Genomic DNA, 13,681 nt, shown 5'->3' with positions numbered 1-13,681 from the left:
AAAGCAACACTGGATGGTGCTAGACCAAAGCAACACTGGATGGTGCTAGACCAAAGCAACACTGGATGGTGCTAGACCAAAGCAACACTGGATGGTGCTAGACCAAAGCAACACTGGATGGTGCTAGACCAAAGCAACACTGGATGGTGCTAGACCAAAGCAACACTGGATGGTGCTAAACCAAAGCAACACTGGATGGTGCTAGACCAAAGCAACACTGGATGGTGCTAGACCAAAGCAACACTGGATGGTGCTAAACCAAAAGCAACACTGGATGGTGCTAGACCAAAGCAACATTGGATGGTGCTAGACCAAAGCAACATTGGATCAGTGTTAATTTTGGCAGCAAATTTTGATTTAGTTTTAGTCTTAGGACTAAAATACCATTTTAGATTTAGTCCCATTTAGTCTTATGCAATTTTTTTAGTTTTAGTTGTATTTAGTCAACTAAATCTCCAGTAGATTTTAGTAGACAAACTAATTTTAGTTGTCTAAAATCGAATGGGTATAATTTAATTGTAATGCATTAGTTAACATTTCTCTACAATTTCCAAACGCATTATATACTGCTGGAGTGAAAAATATAATATGTTATTATTTATGGTATTAAGGTACGAACATGCACTACAATGCGTGTTAATTTTGAAGTCAAATTTAAATTTAGTTTTAGTCTTAGTCTTTTGACTAAAATGGCATTTTAGTTTTAGTTCAATTTTAGTATTTTGACTAAAATGCCATTTTAGTTTTAAGCGTATTTTAGTCATCTCAATTGTTTTAGTCTTAGTCGTATTTTAGTCGACTAAAATATTATTCATTTAGTCGACGAAATTAACACTGCACTGGATGGTGTAGACCAAAAGAACACTGGATGGTGCTAAACCAAATAGAACACTGGATGGTGCTAGACCAAAAGGAACACTGGATGGTGCTAGACCAAAAGGAACACCGGATGGTGCTAGACCAAAAGGAACACCGGATGGTGCTAGACCAAAAGGAACACCGGATGGTGCTAGACCAAAAGGAACACCGGATGGTGCTAGACCAAAAGGAACACCGAATGGTGCTAGACCAAAAGGAACACCGGATGGTGCTAGACCAAAAGGAACACCGGATGGTGCTAGACCAAAGGAACACCGGATGGTACTAGACCAAAGGAATACCAGATGGTGCTAGACCAAGGAACACCGGATGGTGCTAGACCAAAGGAATACCGGATGGTGCTAGACCAAAGGAACACCGGATGGTGCTAGACCAAAGGAACACCGGATGGTGCTAGACCAAAGGAACACCGGATGGTGCTAGACCAAAGGAACACCGGATGGTGCTAGACCACAGGAACACTGGATGGTGCTAGACCAAAGGAACACCGGATGGTGCTAGACCAAAGGAACACTGGATGGTGATAGACCAAAGGAACACTGGATGGTGATAGACCAAATGAGCACTGGATGGTGCTAGACCAAAGGAACACCAGATGGTGATAGACCAAAGGAACACTGGATGGTGATAGACCAAAGGAGCACTGGATGGTGATAGACCAAATGAGCACTGGATGGTGCTAGACCAAAGGAACACTGGATGGTGCTAGACCAAAGGAACACTGGATGGTGCTAGACCAAAGGAACACTGGATGGTGCTAGACCAAAGGAACACTGGATGGTGCTAGACCAAAGGAACACTGGATGGTGCTAGACCACAGGAACACTGGATGGTGCTAGACCACAGGAACACCAGATGGTGATAGACCAAAGGAACACCGGATGGTGATAGACCAAAGGAACACTGGATGGTGATAGACCAAAGGAGCACTGGATGGTGCTAGACCAAAGGAACACTGGATGGTGCTAGACCAAAGGAACACTGGATGGTGCTAGACCAAAGGAACACTGGATGGTGCTAGACCACAGGAACACTGGATGGTGCTAGACCAAAGGAACACTGGATGGTGATAGACCTTTTGAGCCCCTGAAAATGGGGGGACTGTGTATAAAAATGAATGGTTGCAGTTCCTAAAATTTGTACTTGATATTTCAACACCTTGAATTAAAGCTGTAATGCCGCGTACACACGGTCAGACTTTTCGTCTACAAAAGTCCAACGGACGCTGACGGACTAAAGCTGGCTGGTAATCCGATCGTGTGTGGGCTTCTCCGGACTTTCAACGGACTTTTTTAGCCTCAAATCCGACGGACTTTAGATTTGAAACATGCTTCAAATCTTTACGTCGTAAGTACGACGGACCCCGAAATCCGCTCGTCTGTGTGCTAGTCCGACGGACAAAAACCCATGCTAGGGCAGCTATTGGCTACTGGCTATGAACTTCCTTATTTTAGTCCGGTGTACGTCATCACGTACGAATCCGTCGGACTTTTGTGTGGTCGTGTGTAGGCAAGTCCGTTCGTAAGAAAGTCTGCCGCAAGTCCGCCGAAGGTATGTCGGAAGTCTGTCGGACAGGCTGTCGGACTTTTGTAGACGAAAAGTCCGACCGTGTGTACGCGGCATAAGTCTGCACTTCAAATTAATTTGGATTGTTTTGTTTTAATTTTATTCTGGTGGCATACAGAGCCAAAAGTATGAAAATTGTGCCTGTGTCCAAGTATATATGGACCTAACTGTATATCTATCTATCTACAAACACAGTATATATTTTAATAAAAATTATAATATAAAATATTTATTAAAATGTATAATTGTTATATTACAATTGAATATATTATATTAAGTTAGATTATATGTTTTTTTATAGTATAATTATTATTATTATACAGGATTTATATAGCACCAACAGTTTACGCAGCGCTTTACAACTTGAGGGTAGACAGTATTACAATTACAATACAGTTTAATACAGGAGGAATCAGAGGGCTCTGCTCGTTAGAGCTTACGATCTAGAAGGGAGGGTCAAGAGATACAAAAAGGTATCAACTGTGGGAGGATGGGCTGATGGAGAAAATAAATGTACAAGAATACAAACATATGAATAATAAAAAAAATAATAGCATACGTAAATGTACAATAATAGTACAATAATATATTATAAGAGACGGAAGAAACCATTGGCCCCTGCTTAAGAGGAAGCTCCAAGCTCTAGTTCAGTCTGATTAACACTTGCATGTCCATCCCAGCATAAAGTGCCAGCTAAAACCTTTATAACAGGGGTCTTCAAACTGCGGCCCTCCAGGTGTTCAGGAACTACAATTCCCATCATGCCTAGTCATGTCCGTGAATGTCAGAGTTTTACAATGCCTCATGGGATGTGTAGTTCTGCAACAGCTGGGGGGCCGTAGTTTGAGGATCCCTGCTTTATAACATACAATGAACAGAACGCAGCTGATTTGAGGCTTGGCCCAATACAAGAACCCGTGTCGGGTTGGACTTTGTTGAGCTAAAATCTAAAAATAAAATGGTGTTGAATCCAGAGTGACCTTACCTCCTCCGCACTGGACGCTGCAGCCCTCCCAGCTGCTGTGTGTCCACATGTAGATGGGGTCTGGCTGCTTCTCCACCTCCGTCCTCTGCTCTCCAGTCTGGTTCACTGGAATGGTATATTCATAATGAATTCCATAATTCTGGTCATGGAACAGGAGAACCTAAACAGAAAAGAAAAATAAGTAAAGAATCATCTACTGGCCGGCACAGTATAACTGCTTAAGGTGATATTAAACCCAAAACGAAAAAAAATGTATTATATTGAAGCTTACCAATCTTTAGTCGTGATGGCTGCGTTTGTTTTCCTTTTTTTCCTTTATATTCACCTGGTGATTCGGCCAGTAAGTCTGTTATTGTTCTACTTCCTTTACCAGATCAAGCTTGTCCAGCAAAAGTAGCAGTCAGAGAATTGAGACAAACCTTTCACCACTGACAGGGACGCTCACAGTGATCAGCTTTTATACATTTATGTGAAGCCTTTTGTTACTCTAACTGCTTAACCGCTTGCCGACCGGCTCACCCCGACAGAAAGGCATGTACAGGCATACTAACGTACCTGTACGTTGCCCTTTAAGAAGCGGTTTGCGGGTGCCCGCCGCGACCTTCGCGAGTGTGATGATGGGTCCCGCGGACTCGATGTCCGCAGAGATACCCGCGATCGTCTCACGGAGAGGAAGAACGGGGAAATGCTGATGTAAACAAGCATTTCCCCTATTCTGCCTGACAGGACACTGATCACAGCCCCCTGTAATCGGGAGCGGTGATCAGTGTCGTGTCACACATAGCCCCTCCCCCCCACAGTTAGAATCACTCCCTAGAACACTCTTAACCCCTTCACTGCCCCCTAGTGGTTAACCCCTTCAATACCAGTCACATTTACACAGCAATCAATGCATTTTCGCATGATCGTTGTATAAATGTGAATGGTCCCAAAATAGTGCCAAAAGTGTCCGATCTGTCCGCCATAATGTCGCAGTCATGATTAAAAAAAAAAAAAAAAAACGCTGATCTCCACCATTACTAGTAAAAAAAAAAAATATAAGGCTAGTCATTACTAGTACTTGAGGGTAGACAGTACACTTACAATACAGTTTAATACAGGAGGAATCAGAGGGCTCAGCTCGTTAGAGATTACGATCTAGAAGGAAGGGTCAAGAGATACAAAAAGGTATCAACTGTGGGGGATGGGCTGATGGAGAAAATAAATGTACAATAATACAAATATATGACTAATAAAAAAAATAACATACGTAAATGTACAATAATAGTATAATATATTATAAGAGACGGTAGAAACCATTGGCCATAAAACTATCCCCTATTTTGTAGACGCTATAACTTTTGCGCAAACCAATCAATAAATGCTTATTGCGATTTTTTTTTTTACCAAAAATATGTAGAAGAATACGTATCGGCCTAAACTGAGGAAAAAAAAATGTTTTTTATATATTTTTTGAGGATATTTATTATAGCAAAAAGTAAAAAATAATGCGTTTTTTTCAAAATTGTCGCTATTTTTTTGTTTATAGCGCAAAAAATAAAAACCGCAGAGGTGATCAAATACCACCAAAAGAAATCTCTATTTGTGGGGAAAAAAAGGACATCAATTTTGTTTGGGAGCAACGTCGCACGACCGCACAATTGTCAGTTAAAGCGACGCAGTGCCGGATCGCAAAAAGTGCTCTTGTCTTTGGCCAGCCAAACCGTGTGGGGCTGAAGTGGTTAAAAAGCGTTATCTGGAGTTCGGCTTTAATTAGTCAACTCCAACTAAATCTGTTAATCCATTAACCCCCCCCCCCCCCAAACTGACAGTTATTCTATCCAAGATGGCCTCCATTGGTCCTTCAACCAGAGTGGATACACCCTAAGACCCCTTTCACACTGGGGAGGTTTGCAGGCGTTATTGCGCTAAAAATAGCGCCTGCAAACCGCCCCTAAACAGCCTCCGCTGTTTGTTCAGTGTGAAAGCCCGAGGGCTTTTACACTGAAGCGGTGCGCTGGCAGGAGAAGAAAAAATCTCCTGTCAGCCGTTTCTTTGGAGCGGTGAAGGAGCGGTGTATTCACCGCTCCTAAACCGCTCCTGCCCATTGAAATCAATGGGACAGCGCGGCTATACCGCGGTAATACCGCGGCTATAGCCGAGCTATACGAGGGGTTTCAACCCTTTTTCGGGGGGTTAAAACCGCACCGCTAGCGGCCGAATACCGCTGTAAAACAGCGCTAAATATAGCGCTGTTTTACCGCCGACGCCCCCTACCGCCCCAGTGTGAAAGGGGCCTAAGACAGGAGGTGCGTTACTGGCTGGATCCCCAGATGAAAATAAAGCCTTAAAAAAAACTAAAACTAACGCAGCCACCACAGCTAAGGCTTGGGTCTAAACTCCTGTACACCTTATTACATTACACCAGAGCTCACTGCATCTCAGCTGTACCTAAAACTGGAAGTTACTGATCTCTGCTGTAACACCAAGGCCAATAACAGGACTTCAGGAGCAAAGCAAATAAAGAACTGCACAAAAGTACACAGAATTCTTTATTTTACTTAGCCACTTTACAGCCTAATCCTACTGTCCCTCTAGCATCATGGTTGCTTAATAGTTTGTATCGTAACCTTGTGACATTGAGTTCTCGTCCAACCAGATCCAACCAGGAACACCAAACATGCAATATTTGCATGGTGTCCAAGTAGGAGTTCCTCCTGGTGCTTCGGTTACCTTCTACACTCCAATAACATAATAACAGGTGATCAGATTTTGGAGTGCGACCATGGTAGAGCATTTGATCATAAACTTCTGTATTTCAAGAGCCTGGAGCATCATTCTTAATGGACATCTATGGAATGTACTGAAGCTATATTAATGACTATAGTAAATACATATTCCTCTATTGCACAATATAACTACCTGAGGGGATTGCACCTCCAGTCCTTGGGTATGAAAGGTTCAATGTATTCTCAGGGAAGCATATACAGCTGTGGCCAAGAGTTTTGAGAATGACACAAATATTCATTTTCACAAAGTCTGCTGCCTTAGTTTTTATGATGGTAATTTGCATATACTGCAGAAAATTATGAAGGGTGATTAGATGATTTACAATTGCAAAATCCCTATTTGCCATCAACATTAACTTAATCCCATAAAAAACATTTCCACTGCATTTGTAAAGAAGGGTTCAGGGCGCCCAAGAAAGTCGAGGAAGCGCCAGATCCGTCTCCTACAGTTGATTCAGCTGCGGGATCGGGGCACCACCAGTGCAGAGCTTGCTCAGGAATGGCAGCAGGGCGGCGTGAGTATATCAGAACACACCGTGAGGAGAAGACTTTTGGAGGATGGTCTGGTGTCAAGGACAGCAAAGAAGCCACTTCTCTCCAGGAAAAACATCAGAGACAGACTGATATTCTGCAGAAGGTACAGGGATTAGACTGCTGAGGACTGGAGGAAAGTCATTTTCTCTGATGAATCCTCTTTTTTTTGTTTGGGGCATCCGGAAAAAATCTTATCCGGAGAAGAAAAGGTGAGCGCTTCCATCAATCCAGTGTCATGCCAACAGTAAAGGATCCTGAGACCATTCATGTGTGGGGTTGCTTCTCAGCCAAGAGAGTGGGCTCACTCACAATTTTGCCTAAGAACACAGCCATGAATAAAGAATGGTACAGAAACATCCTCCGAGAGCAACTTCTCCCAACCTTTCAAGAACAGGTGAGGGACAATGCCTTCTCCAGTATGATGGAGCGCTCATAAGGCAAAAGTGATAACTAAGTGGCTTGGGAGATAAAACATCGAAATATTGGGTCCATGGTCAGGAAACTCCCCAGACCTTAATCCCATTGAGAACTTGTGGTCAATCCTCAAGAGACGAGCGAACAAAAAAACCCCTCAAATTCTGACAAACTCCAAGAATTGATTATGCAAGAATGGGTGGCCATCAGTCAGGATGTGGCCCAGAAGTTGATGGACAGCATGCCAGGGTGAATTGCAGAGGTCTTGAGAAAAAAGGGGTCAACACTGCTTTGACAGACCCAGCCAAGACAGAGGCTTTTGGAGGGGACTGAATCCTAGCCTCTTGCCTACCGATCATGGGCCCTGGCATTTGGCGGAACGGTGATCTTTGTGAACTGTATGCCTGGGGACCCTTGAGGTGGTGTTACTTTGGATTCAGGTCCATATCCCCCCAAGACACACAGACTCTGGGAACCCTGTATATGCCATATTAGAAATAGCGACTGATTCATGCTGTTGGGACACATACTGTTATATGCTAATGTCATCAACTCCAGCCACCTGTCTGTTGTCTTCTGTAATGTAAATGAGTCTAGTCTGGCTTGCCACAGCCTCTAAGAGTATTTCACCCATTGTTGTTTGTGCTAATTAACCTTGCTATTGTATGAAGGAGTTCTGTGTTGATGTTTATGATAATGTATAATCTACTGTGTGAAGCTCGGTGACAACAAGCCTGACCTGTAGTGAAATCCTTATTAATCATAACAATGCTCCGGAGGGCACAGAGTCACATCAGCTGCTTTAAGGTATTAGTTATTTGGTTCATGTTAATTCTGTTTCTGGTTACAGTTGTATTGTCAGAGTAATGTGAGCAGGAGGTAGGAACCTCCTCCTCTTTAACGGTATATAAGACTTGTATTTTGGTTCTAATAAAGGAGTCCATATTCAGCAACTAAACAAGTATCGTCTTGTTTTGTGCTTGTGAGCGGTTGGAATATCTGATATCTATATTCAGACTGGGAGGAAGCGGTATATGATGAAAGCACTCAAGCAGAGTGTGGGACCTTTTGTTACAACTGCAAATATTGACTCTTTGCATAAACTTCATGTTATTGTCAATAAAAGCCTTTCACACTTATGAAATGCTTGTAATTATACTTCAGTATACCATAGTAACATCTGATAAAAAGATCTAAAAACACTGAGGCTGCAGACTTGGGGTGGTGGGGGATTCTAATTTCAGTGCAAACTGGCAAATGCAATAGCACTTACCATATCCTATAACCTTTATTCCCATTTACTTTAGAAGTCAATAACCCTTAACGACATTTGGCTTAAAATGCAACTTGAAGCAACACAGTCGAATGCAAGGTAAAATGTTTCATGCCTATAATTGTTGGGCAAACCCACCTCTGAACCAACATCTCTTCACCATCCCTTTGGATATTTTTGTCGAAGGTTAAGGAACCAGCGTAGTGGGAATTTGAACAGATTAGCGATTTAGCAAAGTGATTGGGACTAACAGCACTGAAATTCGGGGCACTAGAAGAAATTGCTACACTTAGCCACTTGACCTCCGAAAATTTTACCCCCCTTCACGTCCGGCCAATTGTTTTGCTAAACTGCACTGCGTTACTATAACTGACAATTGTGCGGTCATGTAACGCTGTAACCAAATAAAATTTATGTCATTTTTTCCCCACAAATAGAGCTTTCTTTTGGTGGTATTTGATCACCACTGCGGTTTCTTTTTGCACTATAAACAAAAATTGACCAGAAAAAAAAGTCTCCCTTTTTTACTTTTTTTCTATAAAACCTATCCAAAAAAAAAATCTAATTTCTTAATTAATTTAGGCCAATATGTATTTCACTACATATTTTTGGTAAAAAAATAACAATAAGTGTATAATGATTGGTTTGCGCAAAAGTTATAGCATCTACAAACTATGAGATATATACTGGAATTTACATTTTTTTTATACTAGTAATGGTGGCGATCAGCGACTTCTAGCGAGACTGCGATATTGCGGTGGACAATTGGACACTAACTGACAATTTTGACACTTTGCAGGTGACTTTAATACAGTGATCCATGACTAAGCTCCGGGGGGGCGGAGTGAAACGCGTTGAGCGGCGTAGCCTGGTCTGAGTCCAGGCTGAGGCTGCCACTTCATTCATTGCAGTAGGACACTATAGATATGCGACTTCCAGGTGTTACCCTTCCTTTCTTGAACCTTTGCAGGAGCCAGAATGGGCTCCATTCCCTGTCAGCACTCTAGCAACAGCTGTGGATGCACTGTCCACATCTCCCCTCCCTATTGAACCTAAGTGGCCCACATACCTTTCCCAGGTCACATTAATACAGTGATCAGTGCTAAAAATAGGCACTGTCACTGTACTGACGACACTGGCTGGAAAGGGGTTAAACATCTAGCGCAATCAAAGGGTTAAATGTGACCAGCCAGTGTTTTTGCAAATTTTTTTTATTCAGGGAAGTGATTGATTTTATTCCCTGCTTTCCCAGAACGGACTGTTCTGGGTCTCTGCCTGATGAACAGCGGGTGCCGGCGGAGATCCATTGCCCGGTACCCCCAGATCGGCTTCTGCTGTGAGTAATCACAGCAGAAGCAGCTCGCCGGAGGTGCACGCCCCCTGTGCTACAGCCGAGAACCCCAGGCAGAGAAGGTGAGCGCGTCTCCGCCGAGGGAATGAATAGGCTCAGGTGAATAAAACGGGTGGGGGGGCGGTCAGTGTCAGAAGTTTTTTTCACCTTAATGCATAGGATGCATTAAGGTGAAAAAACACCAAGCGTTTACAACCCCTTTAAAGGATCGCCCTATAGCAGATATGCATATGTGATATACTGTATATATATATATGTGATTCTGCACTTTCACTTAGGTGGCATGTGCCCACGCTGCCGGTGGGCCGCTTCTGCTATGATTACTCACAGCAGAAGCCAACCTGTGGGTGCTGGACAATGGATGTCCACTGGCACCCGCCGATCATTGGGCAGACACAGGACGGAGGAACTGCTTCTGTCGTTCTTACAAAGGGGGGGGGGAGGGAGTAATGGATTTTCTTTCCCAAAGCAGGGAATGAAATCCATCTCTTCCCTTAGTAAAAGCAGCACATACAGTACATTAAAACACTGGCTAGGCACACATTTAACCCTCTGATCTCCCTAGATGTTTAACCCCTTTCCAGCTGGTGCCATTAGTACAGTGACAGTGCATATTTTTTTAGCACTGATCACTGTATTAGTGTCACTGGACCCCCACAAAATGTCAGGGTCAGAACATTCGTCTCAATATTGCAGTCCCGTTAGAAGTCGCTGATTGCCGCCATTACTAGTATAAAAAATAAATAAAAAATCCAGTATATATCCCATAGTTTGTAGACGATATAACTTTTGTGCAAACCAATCAATATACGCTTATTGGTTGTTTTTTTTTTTTTTTTTTTATCAAAAATATGTAGCAAAATACAAATTGGAATTTTTCCATTTTTTATTGGCAGGTTTTATAGCAGAAAGTAAAAAAAATATGGTTTCTTTTTCAAAATGTTTCAAAATGATCTGTCTTATTTTTGTTTATAGCACAAAAAAATAAAACATGCATTGGTGATCAAATACCACCAAAAGAATGCTCTATTTATGGGGAAAAAAATACAAATTTTATTTGGGTACAGCGTTGCACGACCGCACAATCGTCAGTTAAAGTAACACAGTGTCGTAAAATATGGCCTGGTCATGAAGGGGGGTAAATCTTCTGGAGGCTAAGTGGTTATTGCTAATAAGATCCTATTAATATAAAACATTGAAACAATGTTTACATGGGCATATTTTAGTCTTTCATTAGACAAATGTACTAAATTTGGATCACAGCAGGCTGCCTTCAAAGAACCTGACCGCGCCATAAACACATCTACTGGCAGATGTTGGCATAATGCCACGTCCCCCTTTGTATTTTATTTTTATCAGCTTGCCACATATTACAATAAACGGAAAGCAGATGATAAAAATATAATTTTAGAACAAGTCTGATCTCATATATAACAATCATTATAAAATCAGACAAGTCCAATCTCTTTCAGTTCAAAATCACGTAGATTAAACATATCTGTATTATTTCTAGCACATGGTTTTCTTATTTGGGTTATTGGCTTATTTCAACCTTTATTAAATCGAACAAGTATGACAAGTGTTTTTCTGGTGCATTTGGCTGAACGATTCTTCTGTAGAAGGCAACTGAGTGCCGGCAAATCACTGACAGCCAATCTGAAAACAGTAATGAGGAAAGTTTTGTTAACTGTAGCATGGAAATTTTTGTAATAGAAAAAGAGATTGAGGACACAACGTCCTCAATCTTCCTCTCTGCTCCAGCCAGCGGCGGCCCGTCCATATGGGGTGCAGGGGCGCCGCCCCCCCCCCCCCCCCCCCCGGCCCCTAATCTACATGCAGGGCACCGGGCGCATGGATTCCAATGTTTTTTTTTTTCTTTTTTGAAGCACGTGATTAGAGCCTGAGGTTTCAATTGGCTTCAAAAAAAGGGTGGGTTCGAGGCGCAGAGCACTGCACCCCGAGCCCACCCAGTTGTGTGATAATAGCGAATTAATAGTCGCTATTGTCTTCCTGATTCTCCTCCCAGCCAATCGTGGCTCAGGAAGCAGGTCCTGAGAGGCGATTGGCCGAGAGGAGAAGCAATCCTATTGGACGCTGAGGAGGAGGAGGGAGGAGACGCAGGGGAAGCCGCGCCGCCGGGGAAAGAGGAGACGCAGGGTGAAGCCCCCGCCCGCCGCCCAAAGTGCGGGGCTGGTGACCGACCTAATGACCAACCAGGGGGGCTGCAGGAGACCCGGATTGACGCCCTCCTAAAAAATTTACCACCAGCCGCCACTGGTTGCAGCCATAGCTGCACTCAGTAACACTGAACAGGAAGCGCTCTATACATATAGCTACCTGTTCATTCAAGAAGGGATTGTAAACATGAATGTCCATTAATGTGTACTATCTCAGCATTGATGAGCACCGGATGATCTGAATGAACACTTTTTGCATTGCTATGATCAGCGGCTTGTCAGATGCTGATCATAGCTATTCCTTTAATCAGGACGGTCGGGGGGACCATTTTGTTACTAAAGTGACCATGAGTTTATAGCAGAGTGGGGAATGCATCTGATGTAAGTTATACTGATTTGGTCAGATGGACGTATTTCTGCGCTGCTGTATATGCCTTGTGTTAACGTCAGTGAAAGTGTTAAAGTGATAGCAAAGCTTTGTTTGTTTTTTAAATAAGAAACATGTTATACTTACCTGCTCTGTGCAGTGGTTTTGCACAGAGCAGCCCCGATCCTCCTCTTCTGTGGTCCCCAGCCAGCTCTCCTGGCTCCACCCCCTTGAGCAATGTCCCCCAGGAAAAGGCGCTTTCTCCAGGGGCACCGCTGCTTGCTCACTCATTCAGCACAGTCACTAACAGAATACATTTTTTTCAATGAATACAAAGTGTTCTCTTATTGAATGGGGTAGAGACATCATCGCCCTGCTTTCAACCAGAGAACACCTTGTATTAAAGTGAAAAAAAAAACAAAAAACACACAAGTTGTTCTGTGAATGGTGGCAGTGCCCCTGTAGTCATTATGCAGAGGGGGAACTGCTTGCACAGGATCCAGAAGCTGTTGGTGTGAAATATACTTTACTTACTTGGTCCCAAAATGGAATTCAGCTTTAAAGTGTTATTAAACCCACAACACACTGAGGCAGTTTTCAAGCGTTTTGGCGTTAGAATTAGCGCCTGAAAAACGCCTCCCATTCATTGCACTGGGTGCTTTCACACCTCAAGCAGTGCGCATGCGGGACGTTAGGAAAAAGTCCTGCAAGCAGCATCTTTGGGGCGGTTCGGGAGTGGTGTATACACCGCTCCCAAAATGCCCCTGCTCATTGCAATGAATGGGAAGCGTTTCCGAAGCGCCTGAAAAGCACTTCAGAAGCACCGTGGCCGAAAAGCACAGCTTAATTGGTTCAGATCCGCGCTATAGCCGAATGACGGCTACAGCGCGGACCTGCTTTGCCGGGAGTACATCCATTGACGTCCTCCCATGCCCGAGTGGCCTGCGCGCCCCCTGTAGGGCGCGCGGCACGCTCTGTGATCAGCGAGTCTATGAGATCCCGACCCCTTTCCACGTGATCAGCTGTCAGCCAATGACAGCTGATCATGTGATGTCAACAGAGCCGGTAATCGGCTATTTTTTCTCCTTGCGCTGACAGCGTGAGGAGAAAAAAAAAAAAAGCCGATCACCGGCGGCCGTGAGAGGGACATCGGTCCTGATCACGGCGAGCTGTCACCAGATCCTCAGTGCCCACCTGTGCCCCCTGCCAGTGCCACCTAGCAATAGGCAACAGTGCCGCCTACCAGAGCCCACCAGCACCACCCATCAGTGCCCACAGTGCCACCCATCAGTGCCTCAACAATGCTACCTATCAGTGCCCATCAGTGTCACCTACCAGTGTCCATCAGTGCCATCTATCAGTGGTAC

General features: G+C 43.7%; 1 protein-coding gene across 2 annotated transcripts in view; it reads right to left on the bottom strand.

Moving 5' to 3' along the window:
* The window catches only part of ADAMTS17 (ADAM metallopeptidase with thrombospondin type 1 motif 17), a 407,931-nt gene that overhangs the window by 42,819 nt on the left and 351,431 nt on the right, over positions 1–13,681 (bottom strand). For both annotated transcript variants that reach the window (XM_073618375.1, XM_073618376.1), the window contains one exon: positions 3,431–3,590. In XM_073618375.1, the coding sequence (XP_073474476.1) occupies positions 3,431–3,590 (160 nt within the window). The remainder of the gene's footprint in view (positions 1–3,430; positions 3,591–13,681) is intronic.

This window comes from Aquarana catesbeiana, linkage group LG03, assembly GCF_042186555.1.
Source record: "Aquarana catesbeiana isolate 2022-GZ linkage group LG03, ASM4218655v1, whole genome shotgun sequence".
Classification (NCBI taxonomy): domain Eukaryota; kingdom Metazoa; phylum Chordata; class Amphibia; order Anura; family Ranidae; genus Aquarana; species Aquarana catesbeiana.
Note: the sequence above shows the minus strand (reverse complement) of the source record. Positions and strands in the feature narration are given on the sequence as shown.